The following is an 18,076-nucleotide window of genomic DNA, read 5'->3' on the forward strand; positions in this document are numbered from 1 at the left end:
TCTCCAAAAAAGAATCAATTGAACATGTAGTTATTTTCTGAAAGTGTCACTAAAATCTGTCCAGTGATTTGTGAGATATTTTGCTAACAGGCAAACTGGGTTGACTCTGAGTTAATGCCAGTTTTAAACAAAGATCTACAAACACACATGAACACACACCAGCACAGACACAGACACAAGCAAAAACCTTATTGCCCTTTTGCCTTCGGCAGGGGGCGTCATTACCGTCAGATAATTACCTAACAAATTCAAATTAGTTACTAATAGGTTGAAAACGGCTTTTATAACAATCTAAGCAAACTATGTACTACTGCAGAAAAATACAGACCACTGAACCCTTTAGTGGTTGATTTCAACAGGTTTATTTATAATACTGAAAAAAGTTAAGTTTGTACAAAGCAAACAAATAACAGGACATGACACACTGGCAGCACACATCAGAATACATGTTTCAAGAATAGTAGGTTGTTTTTTGTTTTTTTTTTGTTTTAAAAAAGCACCATTTTCAACATTACAAAATTCAAAACAATTTTATTTGCAATATCAAGTACATTTAAAAAGAAAAATCATGAGTTTATCAACACTTTCTGAGAGTTTTCTCATTTCTTTACACTCAAACACACGTACTAAATAAGGCACATTGTTAAAAGCATTCCACATAAAACAGACGAAGGTAAGCTCGGTACTCTGGCAATGGAAGCGACATCTCTTTGGTACAGCTGCATGATTGGTGAGAGACAAACTATCACGTAAATGAGCATGTTAACTTGACAACACTATGTACACAATGTAGGTAAAACCTGTTATAAATATGACTAAAAACCACAGACACTATGTACATCTTCATACCGAAGTGAGGCAGGGTTATTTTTTGTATCACACAGTAAGGATTTGTGGGATGTTGAGGAGTCAATATGTCACCAAAACATTTCTAAAAAATAAAATGACAGTGGAAACTAGTTTAATCATAAAAACAAACGATTGCTGAATTTAAGAAAACAAATTGATGTGATGGTTTAGAGGGGAAATTAATGGAAACTGCTGGGATGTCAGTCCATGGTCTGTGGGTGCAGTAGGCACAGTGTGATGTTGTGATTAGGGGCCTCCCGACGCCCCTCTCCTCCTCCCTCCCCAGCTCCCGCTCTCATTCCTTCTTCCTCAGGACGATATAAATGAGCCCGCTGACGAGACTCAGAGGGAACGCCACCCAGGCCAGAACGTAAGCGTAGCCGAACTGCGCGCCGATGTCCGGGCTCATCACGGTGTAGATGATCGCCCCGCACATCACGAACACGCCTAAAGAGAGAGATGACACAGAGCGAGCGGAGATGATCTCATGGTATTCTTCTCAGGGTGTGACCCCCTCCCACCTCCCCTCAGTGATGAAGTCATACTCACTCGCCAAGATCTGGAAGATGGCAGTGAAGAAGAAACGTCCGCCCTTCACCAGTCTGAACAGCTGATACAAGAAGGCGATGAGGGAGCAGAAGCAGAAAAGGACAGACAGGATCATGAGGGCTTGCACTGCCTGGATCCAATCTGTAAGGGAAAAAACAACAAAAAACCAGAAACGTTTAAACGTTTACACTCATCCGTAACTGTTCCACTTTTATTTTCCTGGATAGAAGACAAACCTTCATTGCTGGCTGGCTTGCAGTGGTAGCCTTCAGAGGTCGTCATGCAGTTGTACCATAGATCAGTGCTAACTTTGTCACCTACAGACCAGGTCTAAAACAAACAAACAAACAAGAACACAGGGATTTCAACTAGCTGCATCAATCAGAGTGCAGGAAGAAACAGAAAATCCTTAAAAAAAAGTAGCTCCAGGCTGACATAGCTTATTTACACTGCATCATTTCCTCCATACTGGATTTTTCCACAACTTTAAGGTAAAATTTGGGGGGAAAGTGTTACTTACACTGGCTGCTGTCGACACAATAAGGAGAATAAGGATGATTAGGTGCAAGACGAGCACTCCGAGTAGGATGAACAGCATTTTGGAAGCTGTGGAGAGAAGAGTAAAGAAGAAAAAAAAGAGACTATATGACATGAAACCAGCTTTAAGACAAACTAATTTTGTTGCGCGGCTCGGAACGGCCTCGTTTTTTAACACCAGGTGGCGCTGTTTCCTCACTTCTGCACAAACCACAATGTTTACTTGAATGTGAAAGTGTCCCATTACAATGAAAGAAAAAGAAAGAAGGAACTCAGATTTCTTTTTATTTCAGCCCCTTAAAAAAAGGATCAGTGTTGAGTTTAAAGTTAGGCTGCGGTGATGAGATTAAATACACTTTCCTGACAAGTTATGATGCTGACCTTTAAAAGTAATTAAATGTATAGAAATAAGCACTCGTTTTTGTAGATTTTGTAAAAACAGAGCTTTAGAAAAAAGTTAGGGGGTAATAACACCCAAATGACGGAAATGCAGATTGATTCAGGACCAGTCGATGCTGGAAAAGAAGCTCAACTCATCTGCGAGGAAAAACATTCCAGCAAACGTGCCGCCATGCGTAAAACTCCGCCGTCACTGGTTTGTTTTCTCAACAATACAAAACACAAAAACCGTGCGGGTCAGGCTGGAAAACTCTGCAGCTTGGATTTGGCTTTTCTTTCTTTTTCGTCGTGAAAGTAAGTCCAAAGCTTTAAATCCAAAAGACAACACTCCTGCTGTTTAAGTGGGAGGTGGGTGCCAAAAACATAAAAGTCAACGAAAACATCAAACAAGCGACTAAAAGTAAAAAAGAAAATCCAACACATGAGTCCAACTTACAAAAGGCAAAGGTTTTTTGGGTGAAAAAAGGGCGAGGTGGAGAGAAGTGAAGAGTCAGGAAAGCGTCTGCTGCTCCTCTCGGCTCCGTCTGTGTAGTTACTATTCCAGATGTGGCTGAGTCCGCGCGCCTGTGGCCCCCCGCCCNCTCCCCCCTCCAGCCTCAGAACACCGCCCTGCAGCTCCCCGCACGTCACCAGAGGCCTGCTCCTTCTCCTCCCCCTCCTTCTCTTCCCGCCTCGAACTACAGCATGACTTGGATTATAATACACTGAGGGTCGTACAGCACGTCCCATGGAGTCCAGAGGTTTAGAAATGCAAGCTGTGCTGCTTCTTTGTAGCCTCCATTTTACACATGTATGTGATTAAACCTTGGCCATTAAAACATAATTAAATAAGCTTTAATAATTAATGGAGGGTTGTGCTTCATCCTACTAATCCTTTGTAAGTGCGTTTAGTCATTCAACCCATAGTTCAGCTGTTGACATGTTACATTATTTGCAGCTTAATATTACCTGTTGAAGGTGGAGTGATCGTGTTTTCCTGTGTTTGTCTGTCTGTTAGCAAAATATCTCATAATTCAATGAATGGATTTTAACGAAATGTTCAGAAGGTCATCATTAGTTAAACATATACTGCTAAGTGATCTTAGCAAGAGCAAAAAAGGCAACAGCTCAGTTAATTTTGCAGACACTGAGCTACAGTTTATTGTGGTAGTAACTGATCCACTTTTAGAGTCCACTCAATTCACAGCTACCACAGCTAATGACTTTAGAAAATATAAGAATAACTATAATTTTGCAGATATTAGGGTAAAATGTAACATGCTAGTAGGTAAGCACTGTCCTTGCATAATATTTTTGCTTAAAACCTTGGCGTTAACTGTTAAAGTTAACCTTTTTTGTCTGTTAGCAAAATATTTCATGAACCAACGGACAACTTTGAATAAAACTCTCAGAAAGCAATTAGTGGCTGTACATCTACAACTCATTAACTTTTGGAGTCAATCCAATTCAAGATGACTGCCACAGCTCAGTGGCAGTCAATAGCTATACCTCAGTGAACTTTACAGATGCTTAGCTAATATTTGGTGTGGTAGTAGCTGACAGTCATTTACAACACATACTCCAAGTGCTAACAGATCATAAGAGGTCATGCAAGATATTCAGTATTGCAATATTGCTTGACATTGCACATAGTGTTATTTTTAAGCAATAAGTGTCATTTCTCAACCCAAGATGATGTGTCTTTAAAGCTCTGGCATGAAAGGCAGCAGGCCATATGCATTTCTTAGAATAACAGTCAAACCTTAATTATGTATTCATCTTAACACGCCCATAATTTTGTTTTAGCTGCAGTTTAAAGGACATTCAGGATGGCTTTAATACTTTTTATGCAAGATTACCTCAGAAGTTGGCTGAACTCAAACATGCTGACAGAGCCACATGTCCAGCAATGTTCTGCCCTCTTTCAGTGTGTGTTTGCACGTGCATGTGTGTGTGTGTGAATGGGCCAACCCTCCAGAGGCCTTGTGGTATGCCCAGAATGCCTGTATGTGTGAGGCAGGTTCCCCTGTTTACTCCTGTGTCTGTGCAGAGAAGGGGAGAGCTTGTTCGGTGCCAAGAGGAGCCAAGACTGCGCAATGTTTCGGTCATGCTAAATCAGTAGAACGGCCTGCATCTTCACGCAGACAAGATTTAAGCATGAGTGACAAAAGATTGGCGGCCGCAACCCTCCGCAGCTCTGCATCCCTCATTACAAACGTGGTCCCAGGCCAGTTTCCCCTCACAAGCGACACGGCTGTAAACTGGAACATGGTGAAAAAGACAACGGTGTTGAAGGAGCAAGCACACGTTGGTGTTTTGAAACCAACCTCAACCCAAAAGTGATTGTGATCAGCTGCTGCACTCAGGGAACCGAGCTCGCGCCTCTCCCTCCCTCACCCCTGTAGTTTCTGGCTCATCAGGTGGATTCCTGCGGTCTGCGTTTGCAAATGCTCAAAGGAATGAAGCGTGGGCTGCCAGGTGAAGCAGGGCTGAGTGTCCTGGCAGAGCGGGCGGGGGCAAAGAGGGAGATCTCTCTCTGACAACCTGACCACTCAGCTGTAAGTGTGGCTGCTTATGAAAATGTAATTGAAGCAGGGGGAAAGCAGTGCCAGCAGCAAGGTGAAAAGACAAATGATCTAGCTGGGAGCAGGTGTGTGATTGTTACTCCTCTGATAATTTACTCACAGACACTTCTCCCTACAAGGTGGAAATTGCAAAATGCGATGCTTGTTTAGCTCTCTGAAACTGAAAGTTGGGAAGTTAAGAAAAAATGCAAATAAAAACAATGCAATTATTTTCAAATCTAATAAACCCTCATTTTATTCACAATGGAACACAGTAAACATATCAAGAAATTGCACCATTTTTTCTTTGAAAAATACAAGGTAACTTTGAATTTTATGGCAGCAACACGTTTAAATGACAGGACAAGTGCTATAAAATAAAAGTAAGTGGTACGAATAGGAAACAGCTGGAGGAGCATTTTGCAACTAATTAGGTTAATTGGCAACAGGTCAGAAATTGACTGGGTATAAAAAGAAAGGCTGAATCTCTCAGAGGTAAAGATGGCAGAGGTTTACCAGTCTGCAAAAAAAGTGCATCTAAAATCAGGAACAGTATCAGAATAATGTTCCTCCATGAAAAAATGGGAGGTCTTTGAATATCCCATCAACTACACTTTAAATCATCAAAGGAATTCAAGAATCTGGAGAAATCTCTGAGCTGAAAGGTAATATTGGACGGTTGTGATCTTAAGGCCCTCAGGGGCCGCTGCAATAAAAACGGGACTGATTGTCTTTCTGGACATCACTGCATGGACTCAGGAACACTTCCACAGGTGTTTGTAAACACGCTTTGCCATTCAAAAGCTCCATCATGCACAACAGGAAAGAAGAAGCCGTGAGTGAGCACCACCCAGAAACACTGCTGTTTTCTCTGGACCAAAGCTCATTTAAAACTGACTGAGGCAACGAGGAAAACTTTTCTGTACGCAGACAAACTGAAATTTGAATTTCTTAGTTTAAAACATTTGACATGTTGAAAATGTTTCCCTGTAAATAAAATATGGCTTAATGAAATTTGTAAATCATTTACATTTTTCACAGCATCCCAATGTTTTTTTTAGAATCGTTGTTGTACAAAACAGATTCTGTTATTATGAGCTGTCCAGGATGACATTGATGCTGCTAGAAAGTCTCATAATGCAGCATGTTTGATATGATCTTCATCAAACGGAGCCACAGTGTCCCAACCTTTCTTTATTTTTGCATTTCATTTAATCATCTGTCAGACTGCAATAAACCCACTGATACGCAGTGTTTGTTTTTAATAACATCTACAACACTTGTTCATTTTGTTTTCATAATGAATCTTTTGTGCAACTATTTGAAGTTTTGGAATGATTACCGCAGAAACTCATTCTTCCACCGAAAAAACCCCCCAAAATATTAAGAGGATAGTCGAGTAGATATTGTCAGTCTCTCTGACTGATTTCCCTACTCATTCAGTGTAACTGTGATGACTTATAATCTTTGTTACATGGCTGGTTGCACAACGGAGGCCATCCAAAACCAATTCACCCCAAAGCCATTAAAGACAAACACTCAGCTCCTCTTTCAAAATGAAGGATAACAAAGCAAACAGACAAAGAGTGGTTTTAACAACAGGAACAAAACTAATGTGGCAAAACAGCAGCTGGAATTTAAAAACCAGAACTCTTTTTGTTATGAAATGATTCACCAATCCCCAGGTGGACTTGGTTAAATTCTTCACTAGTTAGCAAAAATAACTTCAGTAATTTGGTAGCTTCATAGAAGTTTTTCTGATTGTATTTTTCTACTTATTGGTGAAAAAGAGCTGCAGTTTTGTTTAAGTATTACCTCAAGCTCAACAGCTGACCAGAAACCAAACCGCCGTGTTGTTACGGTGATTCTTCGGCCGCTGACTGAATATACAAGTCAAAGAGTGGAATGTGACTCATGACTGAAAAAGTAAACCAAACTGACCCCAGTGTCATAGTTTTATGATTATTAATTGGTGTTAAACACTCTAAATGCCAAGTTCCAGTTTCCTCATTGACTGTAGTAACGATTCTGAGATTTGGGGTTATTATCTAAAGATTCGAGTCAAATTTAGACTTCAGCGTGTCACTGTTATGGTCTGCTGTTCTGAGACGGAGTGAGTCAGCCTCAGTCACACTCAGCTGCAGTGTGTGTGCACAGCACTGAGCTCCTCTTGCAGGAGTGGCCAGATGACTTTCGCTTTGGTTCGTCTCCAACAGCAAACATGGGAGTGACGGCAGAGTGAGAGAATTAGGGATTGGGTTTTGGATGTGTATGGCTGGCCTGACTGCCTGGAGGACGTCATCGCAGGACAGCTTGACAGGCAATTTCACATGTGGGAATAAGAAGGAATGAGGGAACGCCCCTTGGTTTATACCAAAACAAGAAAAAAAACGGTGACAATTTGACACCACTCTTCCCGGATGTAAGAGGAAGCCAGTGTAATCAGACGTCTTTAGGTTTTTACATTTAAAAAACTTTCTTCAAAGTTCTGGATACTGCTCTTGTTGTGTATGTTTGTATGTATTGTTGGCAAAATATCTCATGAACCAGTGGACAGATTTAAATGAAACTCTCAGAAAGTAATCACTGGGTAAACATCTACAACTGATTAACATTTAGAGTCAATCCCATTCAAGATGGCCGTCAGAGGTAAGCAACTTCAGCAAACACAAAAATGAATATAACTCAGTCAATTTTGCAGATATTGAGCTCAAATTTGGTGTGGTAGCAACTGAAACTCATCCCCAACACATACTCTAAGCACTAATTGAACAAGCAATGTGTTTTTATAACTTTGCCAATTGGAGTCAACTATGCCTGTCTGTTAGCAAAATATCTCATGACACACAGGATGGATTTTAATAAAACCTTCAGAAAACAATCAATAGATAGACATCTACAACTCATTATCTTTTGGAGTCACCCAAAATTAAGATAGCCACCACAGAATAATCCAGATTAGCTGGCATAAAACTCTGGTGTGATAGGTGGCAGGCGATGTGCTTCCCTTCAAGGAATGCTTGACCTTTCAGATGACTCTGCGATGTTTGTTTACGTTGCAGAGAAGTTTGTGTCAGATCCACGATTCAGACAGTAAAAACAAGAGGCTCTGACATTCCTCTAGCAGATGGATTTTTTTTTTTTTTTATTTCCTGGGTGTGAGTTTGTGTTTTTCTTTTTCTCTGGGCTGCTTTCTGTGTGCTAAAGCTGGTGTTTGTGTTTCGCCAGTTAGAAACCATCAAATAACACTGCATAGAGGTGCGCAGGAGGAGCTGGAGAGGAATCCCTGCCAACCCAGAGCTATGCTTGAAGGATCGCACACATTGCAAGATTGTGCTAAACTGTTGAACACACAACTGAGAGTAGAATGCGTGCTAAAAGGGAACATGAATATGCACGAAAATGTTATTTTCACTGAACTCGCATATTTCAAATGGGACACACAGTGCCAAGCTTTATAGTTGAGAAAACATCCAGGTCAACCTGCCAATGCAAAGAAGGATCACATGAGAATATTTCTCTGCCGTACATGCCCCGTCTCACCTCCCCAGTTTTAAACACTAAAACCCCAGAATGAACCGTGACCAAACTGAAGAGCGCCATTGGCTGGAAACTAAATCAGATAAAGTGAGCCAAGATGTTTGAAAAGGGCCAAGGCCCTGTTTTTTTTTCTTTTTCAAAAGTGTATCTGTCCCTATATGAAAGGGGGGAAAAAAGCAAATAAATCAAATGCACACGGAGTGACAAACTCTAGACTGTGGCACTCTAGTGATCCTAAACATGTGCTAATCATTATTCTCTGGCTTCCTGTTGAAATTGATGTCTTAAGCACACACATCCCAACAGGCGTGATCAGTGTACAAACTGTTGCCTGGAATTGGAGCGATTCTGCCCCCAGGGGGCTGGAATGAAGCAATAAAAGCTATGAAAGGATTTGATTTGAGTTGCTTTGCTATCCTTTCCACATTTCACACAGCTCTGTTATCTGCTGGTACATATCTGAGCCGTATCAGGCGCACTTTATATTGGCATTAATGGCAGTCAAACGAGTTCTAACTTGTGGTTCGAGGGGTCTGTTCCTTGGACATTTTCAGCTGAAATTTCCCTCACAGCTCCTCGAAAAGAGAAGTATTCGTATCTACTTCTTATCAGAAGTTTTCTCATTCTTGCTTCTGTGCTATCATTACAGAGGAGGGTATCCGTGCTCATTTTGACAGCTTACGTTGCAACATTTCCTTCACTGCCAGATCAAATTTTCATGAAAGGTGTCTGTCAGCAAATACTTTTTAACAACTCTTTGTACAAGATGGTGACTCTGATTGGATATTATTTCTTATTTATTTTCGGTGGATCTCTGGTAACTTGAAGGAAAGTTTTACAGTTAGTTACATTTCTCTGACTCTGTTCGTCATGTGTGCACAAGCTGAAGAATAGAAACAAAGGGTTAGATCACAAATGTAATCTTTCACTTTGCTCTGAAAGAAACTTATGTTTTATCATTGTCTAGATCAGACTCACTGCTGATGTTATGAGTCATCTGGAATTTGAAACATGAAACCAAGCGTTGGAATCCATAACCCTCCCGGTGTTTAGGTTTTCTTTCAGTTTTGTTTTTGTATGAAGTGCTGGGAAATGTGGTGATACACATACACATGTAATGGCTGGCCCCGGTGACTGTTCAGTGGCCTGGCCAAAGGAAACTGTGGCCTTGCTGCAAAGCCTGGCTGGAATCGGAGTTGTGTGTTTTCATCGTTCGGCATCAGCTTGGACCACAGCCCAGAGCGGCTACTCACACGAGCTCGTTGCCAAACCCACTGACGGCTCCTCTCAGAGATGGAGCGAAGCTACAAGTGAGGATGGACTGATAAACTCTGGAAAACACAGCAAAGCTCCATCAATGCAACAAATTAAATTGAGAAGATTAAAGATTAAGATGAAATGATTAAAGCTTATATATCAGAATAAATATCACACAAACGTTTGTGTTGAAATTAAAAATGAACAAATCCTAATGACCTTAGGAATCACCTTACTTTCTGAACATGTCATCCTGAGAATAACATCATCAACTCTCAACAAAAAATATTACAAAAATGAATAAACACATTTGTCCTCCTATCTACTTGTCAGAGGTTTTCTCATTCCTGCTGCTGTGTTATCTCTGGTGTAGTTGTGGTCGTTCTGACAGCTTACTTTCTTTTACGAGCTGCCAGGTCACATTTCTAAGAAAGGTGTCTGCCAGCAAACACTTTCTTTCCTAAAATGTTCCAAGCTCTTTGTACAAGAAGGTGGCTCAACGTTAACTTGAGATTTGCACATTTTCTTGGGCTCGTATTTATTTTCAGTAAATCTCTGATAGCCTTGCGTCATAATAGAGATTTTTTTACAGCTACACTTCACTGACTTCTGCTAACCTTGTGCTCAAAAACTGAAGTGCTTTAAAAATTTAAGATGACTAGGAAAAGGTTAGATCACACAAGTGATCTTCTTTTAAGTAAACTTTATTATACAACTGCTTGGCTCAGACTCAATTAATATAAAACTTTGCAAAAAAACATCTGACTTCCTAGCTTTATTGCTTTATCTTTTTAATTACACTTTGGTGATCTGTTAGTTACATAAGCTTGAACTATTGAAAAAGTCAGAATAAATTTTGGTACAAACTTTTTTAATTAAATGCTGCAAATCTAATAGTTTAAGCTGTACTTTATGACTCCTAACGTTCAAATGTTGGGAAGCCAGTGTGTCCAAATAAGGCCTCACTGAGTATGCAGCCATGTTAATTTTAAGTTTCAACTTAAATAGTTTTGAATAACTAATATGCAGATGCTGGTATGCATGTATACATGTTCTCCTCTTGCAGTTTATGGATGATTTGTATAGTGAAGGCACTGGTCATTCAGAGGAAGTGAAGTGTAATCTCCCCTGCTGGAACAATAATTAAAAAAAATGATTTAAATACAATTGAATTCAGTGTTTTTCCTCTTTTTTAATCTGGTGGCAGTTTCATTCAAATGTATTTGTTTTGAGCAAGCGCTTGGTGATAGTGGGAAGAAAAAACTCCATATTAACAGAAACGCATCTTTGACAGAGCCTGACTCAGGGGGGACTGTTAGCGTGAACCTGAGAGGGGTGAAGGAACAGGAAAAAAACTGAAAGGAAAAAAATATAAGAGAACAACAAAGAAACACTTACAGAGCTTGAATGTTTTGAGTTGAACCATTAACCCCAGATCTGAAAGATTAAATTCTAAAAAACATTTTAGTGTAACTGCAAAGCAATCAACAAAATCTTGGGTTGCTGTTATTATTCATAATTATTCTACAGTTTAAATGTAAGCAAATGTTTCAAATGGTTTCATAAGGCTGAGTAAGTAATGCCTGCTTTTTAGGAGAACAAAACAGGTACTAATAGTCGGGTCTCTGAGTGTATTTCTGGATTTTCATCTATCCACCAATCATGTAACATTTAATTAGTGATACAGAGCTGAGTGTTTATGGTAGATAGTTCCAAAAATAAAAGCTCTGCACAAAAATAAGTGATGTGAAAAGCATAACTGGATTACTGGACTCTTGGGTTGTTAAAGGAACTCCCTGCAATGTCGTAAAGACCAACCAAAAAATGTTCATTAAGAAATAAAATCTGCACATTTTTTTTTCTCATATCAATAGGTAATAATGATAATTTGTATGTAATAACTTGTAAACAACTGTCATCAACCAAGTGAGTTTAATCAGGTACATAAACGGATAAAGTGGATGAAAATAGGTCAACAACAGCGAAGTTCCTGGAAGAGCTGTTTGAGGTGTATTGGTACTTATTTACGCTCAGAAGTGGTTTGTTTACGCTGAGTGCATACCCACATTTCAAAACTGCACATCAGTACATCCAGAAAACTATGGAAGTTAACTCTTTCAAACTGCACCAGCTGATATAGTTCAGGAAAAACTCTTATGTTTGATTTCATAGTTTGTAATTAGTAACTTTAATGCAAGTAGTGAAACCACAAAGCACAAACTGTAAAGCCAGTTTCCAACGGAAACTGAAACTTCATCGAAGGGAAATCTGGGTAATTTATCACAGCATGGCTCACGTTGTTTGATAATGGGGCAATATCTGGAAAATATAAATCACAAGGAAACCAGCTGTCTTAGTTTATCAAGAAAGATATGTCCGAAATCTTTATGAAAACAGATCCTTCAGATTAAAACCTAACTGTAAGATAAGCTAAGAAAAAAGTATCCTCCCCATTGCTGCTTTTTGTTCGCATAATTTGACAGAAAAAAAGAGGTTGATGTGTATCACCTCCAGCATTCTCCTGTGCAGTTGTGTCTCACGATCCCACCCACTCCCATTCCAGCTGAACCTCCCTCTGGATCCAAAATCTTGGGGAATGATGAGATGTATTGTTCTTCCAGATGAGACTTTAGCCCGTTCCCCCACTCATATGAGTGTTCCAAAACATGTGTTCTGCTGCGTTTCTGCGTGTAATGAATTTCACCCTTTCATGGTAAAATAACAACTAGGGTGTGGTCAAGAAGAAAAGCTGCAAAGAAAAAAAAGAAGCTTTCTTTATATGCAGTAGATGAACTGTCATTTTTCTTTTATCTTTTCTAACACAGTTAAAAAGACTTCAGAACAGAGTGACTGCAGTATGAGAAGGATGTATTCCAAAATACCTACGAACAGTGTGGAAAGTTATGTTAAATCTCATGCTTGTTCATATGGAACAGGCAAGTGGTGAAATCAGAGAAGAAAACATAGCCTGGCAGCTTAAACTGAACCCTTCTTCTTCAAGGTTTTTTTTGGGGGGGAAGGGGGTATGGGGCGGGGAAGACGTAATTGAAAACAGGGATTGTTTTTATATTTTTTTCCATTGTAAAGTTACCCTTTCAAAACAATTACCTGCTCTCTCATTACGCTGAGCTTTGGAGTTTAGTTTCAGCCTTGTTTTAACTTCTACAAGCATCGTCAGGTTTTATTTTGGTGGTGTTTTTTTTTTATAACTAATGGATCATGTAAATACCTCTGATGTTTTAACTGCACCCACAACAGCTGCAGGTTTATGGAACAGTTGCAAACAAACTCCCTCGCTTCTGCTATTTCTCACGCTGAAAACTGCAATCACAATGCAGCAGATGAGTTAAAACGGCACACTGGGGGGATACTGGGGGTTTTCCAAGCAGAATATTTGATTCTCTGAGGTCATGGTTGGGTTTGTAGATCTCCAGTCTGTAAAAAAACTACACACATGATTTGGGGGGAAGAGGGAGTAGGCCGTTATGGCGAAGTCCTGAGAATCCACAGACTGACTGCAGCAGTGTAATGTTACACAATGGATGACTGGAAACTTCATGGAAGAATGGAAACTCTGGGATGACAGTAATTCTGCCTCACGGCTCTATCAGAAACAATGCTGCAACCGGTCGTGTCTTTCAGTTTCATTCCCAAATCTTGCTTCCCAGTTAAAGAGATAGATCAAATCCTTTGAAGTGGAAATGTTTTGAACAATTAATATCTCACATGTTGTGACAGGCTCTTTAAACAACCGCAGTTTGGAGATTCGCTGACTAACTAGTCTGAGACCAAAGTATCTTAATGCAACTTCAGCCTCAGAAATTTCCACACTGCCTCATGTGAATTTTATTTTGTTAAGCTTTTGCCATCAGTTTTGCATTTCACAGTTATTTACATAGAATTCTATCATTTTTAATGCAAATATTGACAGCAGCAGCTGTAGGCCTTCCGGTGCAGCCTGAGGCACTTCCATCAAGGATGTCATACTAATTTTCTTGGAATAACCATGCCATTCAAAACTGATGGCAGTGTAAAGGTTTATAAAATAGTCCCAATCATTTCCTTCAGAAGCACAAAGATACTTTTGTAAGATACTTTACTTCATTGATCTGAAATATTTTCTGCAGAATTATCACTTAGAAACAAATTAAAAATCCATTTAAATTCCACATTGTTAAGCAACAAGAAAAACTACCAAAAAGCAAGAATACTTTTGTAACCCACTGTAGTTCTTTGCAACATTTCCACAGAACACCATGGTAAAAGATCTAAGCTATTGCTTTTAAAATTTTTTAAAATGATTAATATCAGCCACCAAAAATGCCCAATTTCTTTGAAACAGCTCCTGATCCGAAAATTCCTGCACATCCTTCTGTTACATATTTTCATTAGAGTTGCTAATTCACGTGTTTATAAAGAGTTTGATGTCTGCTTAAATCACTGGCTGGCTGGCTTTCCTCACTCAGGGAGGTTTGATGGGTCAGACTGCAGACAACATGCAGCTGAAACAGACTGAGACACTCAGGCCATCCTGGTCACACCCAAGGCATCCCAAGCATGCGGGGCCAGGCACTCTCAGTGGTCTCTAAATATCACTATGGCTCCATTGGTGACTCTCTTTCACTGTCTGTCTGTGCATATGTGGAAGAAAGAGTTAGTGTTTGATCGTGTGCAAAATGGCAACACTGTGGTGAGCTCTGGATTCGCCACATGTTGCTGATAAAGAGCTCGGTTAACAGATTGAGAATGGATAGATGGAGCTGTAACAGTAAGCCAAGTGTCTTCCCTCTCCTCCCAGTTAATCCTCCCATCCCAGGGGCTAGCAGCACTGTGACCTCCCTCTGCTTCCACCCTATACACTCCTCCTCCAACACTTCCTTGCCTGAAAGCTGCCGTGCAGCTGGAGCATGCAGCAAGAGAATCATAAAACTAAAAGACGCATCTGGATTATTACTTACCCATTCATTCTCTTTCTCTTTCTTCCATTCTGCTCTGATTTATAATTTGCTCGTCTTTGCCTCTGCTCACTGTCGGTCAAACATCCATGCAAACAGTCATGCATTCCTGAATTCACACAGAAAGCTCCACTCCCATGAAGTTTGAGGTTTTTGCTGTCAGCATGACATTTTTTTTTGTAAAGACCATGGTGTAAATGAGGCAGTGCTTTGCTCGAAATTGAATCTCAAGCAACTTTCTTTGAACATAGCTGCTAGCTGTCTGTCAGTCACAAAAAACAGCTACAGATGGATAGGGTGGAGTGTGTGTTTGTGTGTGTGTTTCCAGGCCTTACCATGTTAGGCACTCTGCTCGTTGGATGATACAGGAAATCCAGGAGATGGCCTCATGCTCAGCTGCATCTTCTGACACGCCTTTACATCACATGAAAAGCATTTTAACCATTTTGTAAACAGTGTGGATTTAATTTTCAAGTCGAAATCCACCCAGGAAAAAAAAAAAATCTGACAGCAGATGTGAGTTTTTTAAATGATCAAATGCAGCACTGTTTTTGACTAGTTTTTAATCTGACATTTTAGTGAACACATTTTTGTGGTGTGCATGTAAATATGGAGTCTGATTGTATTTACCACTGCTGTAACGCAGCAGAGATCAGACAACTGATACGTGTATATTTGTTTTATTTTAGCTACACAGATTTTTTTCAAAGACAAGTGCATAAAAAATAAAATAGTCTTCCGTTGGTTTTATGGATGCATAGACGTAAATACAGCTTGATTGTAACATTAAATAATCACAGAAAATAAAACAACCACAACACACCCAACCCAACAAATCACACACAAATAGACGTGTCTGTGTTTTCAGCTCTGGTTGGCTGAGTAAACTCAGAGGAGGAGAATCGAAGTCTGGCCAGCAGGACAATGAAGAGAGCCAACTTCGGCTGGACTTTTCCCCCTCTTCTTTCCAGCTCAGTCCGGAGGGACCCATGGCCAGATGGAGGGAGGGGAGCATAAACTGGATGACGGATTTGTTTAATGGATGACCAACACCCAAAGCAGTGCGTTTTAAAGTCATCTCTCCACATGGAGCTCTGGGATTCTTTACCAGTGTGTTGTTTTCTGTCTCTGAACACACCCTGATTTATGATGCTACTGAGATCTGGGGAAAGTCAACGAGTCTTTAAGCTGTTGCAGAGTTTCCACCAGTGACACAGAGCTTGTGCATCAGCTTGCATGAAAACAGGAAGGTGACAGACTGGAATGGAAAGTCTGTATGGCTGCGCAGGGCTGATACCAGCCCTATGAGTTTATCCCATAGAGAGTGGATATAGTATTTTACAAAGAATGGACATGGCCTCAAATCATTTAACCAGTTGTTGTGGATGAGAAATATCTGAAATATCCCTAAAAATACTTGTCATGTCAAAAGCAATTTGACACGTTACTTCTGATGCTAACTTATTGGTGGAAAAGAGAAAAAAACATCACCTTGATATTCAAATTTTGCTCATGCAGATTTTACTTTGTTAATATAATGAAGGATGTGACGAGCTGAAACGAGTGTGAAGAAGAGGCATTCCAAGTTATTTTGCACATGCAAGCATATGCAAAAAGTCTGTTTCAGCAGCTGAACCGAAGCTGCGAAGTGAATGAAATGTGCACAAAAAAAAGCCAAATTAAAAGATCTTGGACTTTGTATTGGTATTATTCATGTCAGTCAGACAAGAGAAAAGGATTAAACAGTAGGAGGACTAAATGATCAAAGTTCAAAGCAGGCCTATGGGAAGTGACCTTTTGCGATCTTCCACTTCCATTTTTGCCCCACTGTGGGCATGTACTGTCTGACAAACAAGGACTGCATTGTGTATATATATATATATGTATATACTGCCTTTTTTATGGTGGTGCAAAGTCCATAGTGGCAAGGATGTCGTCCCTCTGTGGGATCAACATCTGAGGACTATTTCTCAGTCATTGGCTGGATGACAAATACAGCGTTCTCATCAGTGAGCTGCATTCACAGATGAACGAATAACTTGTTTTTTCAGATGTGAACAACTCAAAAGTTACAGAATCTCATATTTGCAAATATAGGCCTACATCATGTCATCAGCAGCAGCCCAGCGGTTTATTCATGGAGGTCTACCTTCGACAGTGTGGGCGTATAACGTGTGGAGTGCTCTCCTTCCGTCAGCGTCAACCAGCCATGGACAGGCCTTGGAAAAGAAGCAGCATCTGGCAGAGATGAGTGGGTAGAGACCAACAGAGCCCCCAGCCCCATTCATTGTGGTCATGGCTGAGTGCAGGCTGGGGCTAGACCTCCTGGGGTTCCACATAGCTGCAGGACCTTCGTCAGCGTGAGACGGGGTTATCACAGGCAGGACAGAATTGAAAGTAAAAGAATGAATCATTGTTGTTTTTATCCTTAAGGTAAAAAGCTCTTTTTCTGTCACATTTACAAATGCAGAAATTGGGAAAAGTTTATCTCAAACACGATGACTCTGAAAAGTTGATGATCACATTCACTGCAGCTTTCATACAGCTTAAAAATAAAGAATAGGACACGTGCTTTAAATACACAGCTTTATTCTGGGGAGTTTAAGGCAGATTTAGACTGTGGTTCTGCTCAATGGAAAAACATATTTTTACACTGAAGATTTGAGAGTGGTCCAAAGAGGTTATGACACAGTCTCTGGTCTCTGCATTTATGAAGGAAACTTTGTTGCACAACGACTGGAGGAAGAATGAGCACGGCACAAGCTGCTTCTTTGGAAATAACTTTTCCGTATGAGACAGCCATAACCCACATTTTGACTTTTCTATCAAATAAAAAAAAAAAAAACATCCCGGAGAGGGACGACTGCACTGATGGTTGCAGGCTGGTCTAATTCTTCACAGCCCTCAGCTCAGGCATCTGAAGCTCTTCAGGGCAAGGACATCAGAGAAGTTTTGCATCCTCCCAGCTCCTCCCCCTGGCCAGTGTGTGTGTGTGTGGTCTCATGCTGCTGGCCCTGCAGATCCAGGTTTTAAAGGTCAAGAGGTCATTGCTGGGTACTGGAATGTTTATGTTTTCTGCTCCTGTTACCACCAATATCTATAGTGCTACGCCCTGCTCTTCTGGAAGAGAAAGTCAGCCTTATCTTTTGAAAAGTGTAAAAACATAAATACAATTCCAAATGAGAACTTCTGTTAGTTCGACGTGGACTTTGGCAGATTCAAAGAAAAAAAAAAGGGGAGGTGAAGAGCATTTGCAGAAAACAAAGATAAGCTACTCTGGCTAAAAGTTCAAATTTTATTTATTTCAAATGTACCAGAAGTTTCATAGCTGATACAGTCACTGTATTTAGCAGAAAAGATTTTGAATGAAAGCCTTCCTGTCACTTATAAATAAGGTTCACCAAAGCAATTCTTTTTCAGATCGCCTGCCGCCTAAGTGCTAACAGA

The 18,076-nt window shown here is 40.3% G+C and overlaps 1 protein-coding gene across 2 annotated transcripts; it reads right to left on the bottom strand.

Annotated features, from left to right (window-relative positions):
• Positions 1–346: 346 nt before the first annotated feature.
• On the bottom strand, positions 347–2,906 carry LOC108241256 (peripheral myelin protein 22-like). Of its 2 annotated transcripts, none has more exons than XM_017425279.3 (5): positions 2,771–2,906; positions 1,919–2,004; positions 1,635–1,728; positions 1,399–1,539; positions 347–1,296 (listed from the first exon to the last, which is right to left on the bottom strand). In XM_017425279.3, the coding sequence occupies exons 2-5, from the start codon at positions 1,994–1,996 to the stop codon at positions 1,145–1,147; spliced, it is 465 nt and encodes a 154-aa protein (XP_017280768.1). In that variant the 5' UTR covers positions 1,997–2,004; positions 2,771–2,906; the 3' UTR covers positions 347–1,144. The 2 variants fall into 2 exon arrangements, with proteins under 2 accessions (XP_017280768.1, XP_037834784.1); XM_037978856.1 differs by lacking the exon at positions 2,771–2,906 and adding an exon at positions 2,469–2,737.
• Between the last annotated feature and the right edge of the window lie 15,170 nt (positions 2,907–18,076).

Source organism: Kryptolebias marmoratus, linkage group LG12, assembly GCF_001649575.2.
Source record: "Kryptolebias marmoratus isolate JLee-2015 linkage group LG12, ASM164957v2, whole genome shotgun sequence".
NCBI classification, from domain to species: Eukaryota; Metazoa; Chordata; class Actinopteri; order Cyprinodontiformes; family Rivulidae; genus Kryptolebias; species Kryptolebias marmoratus.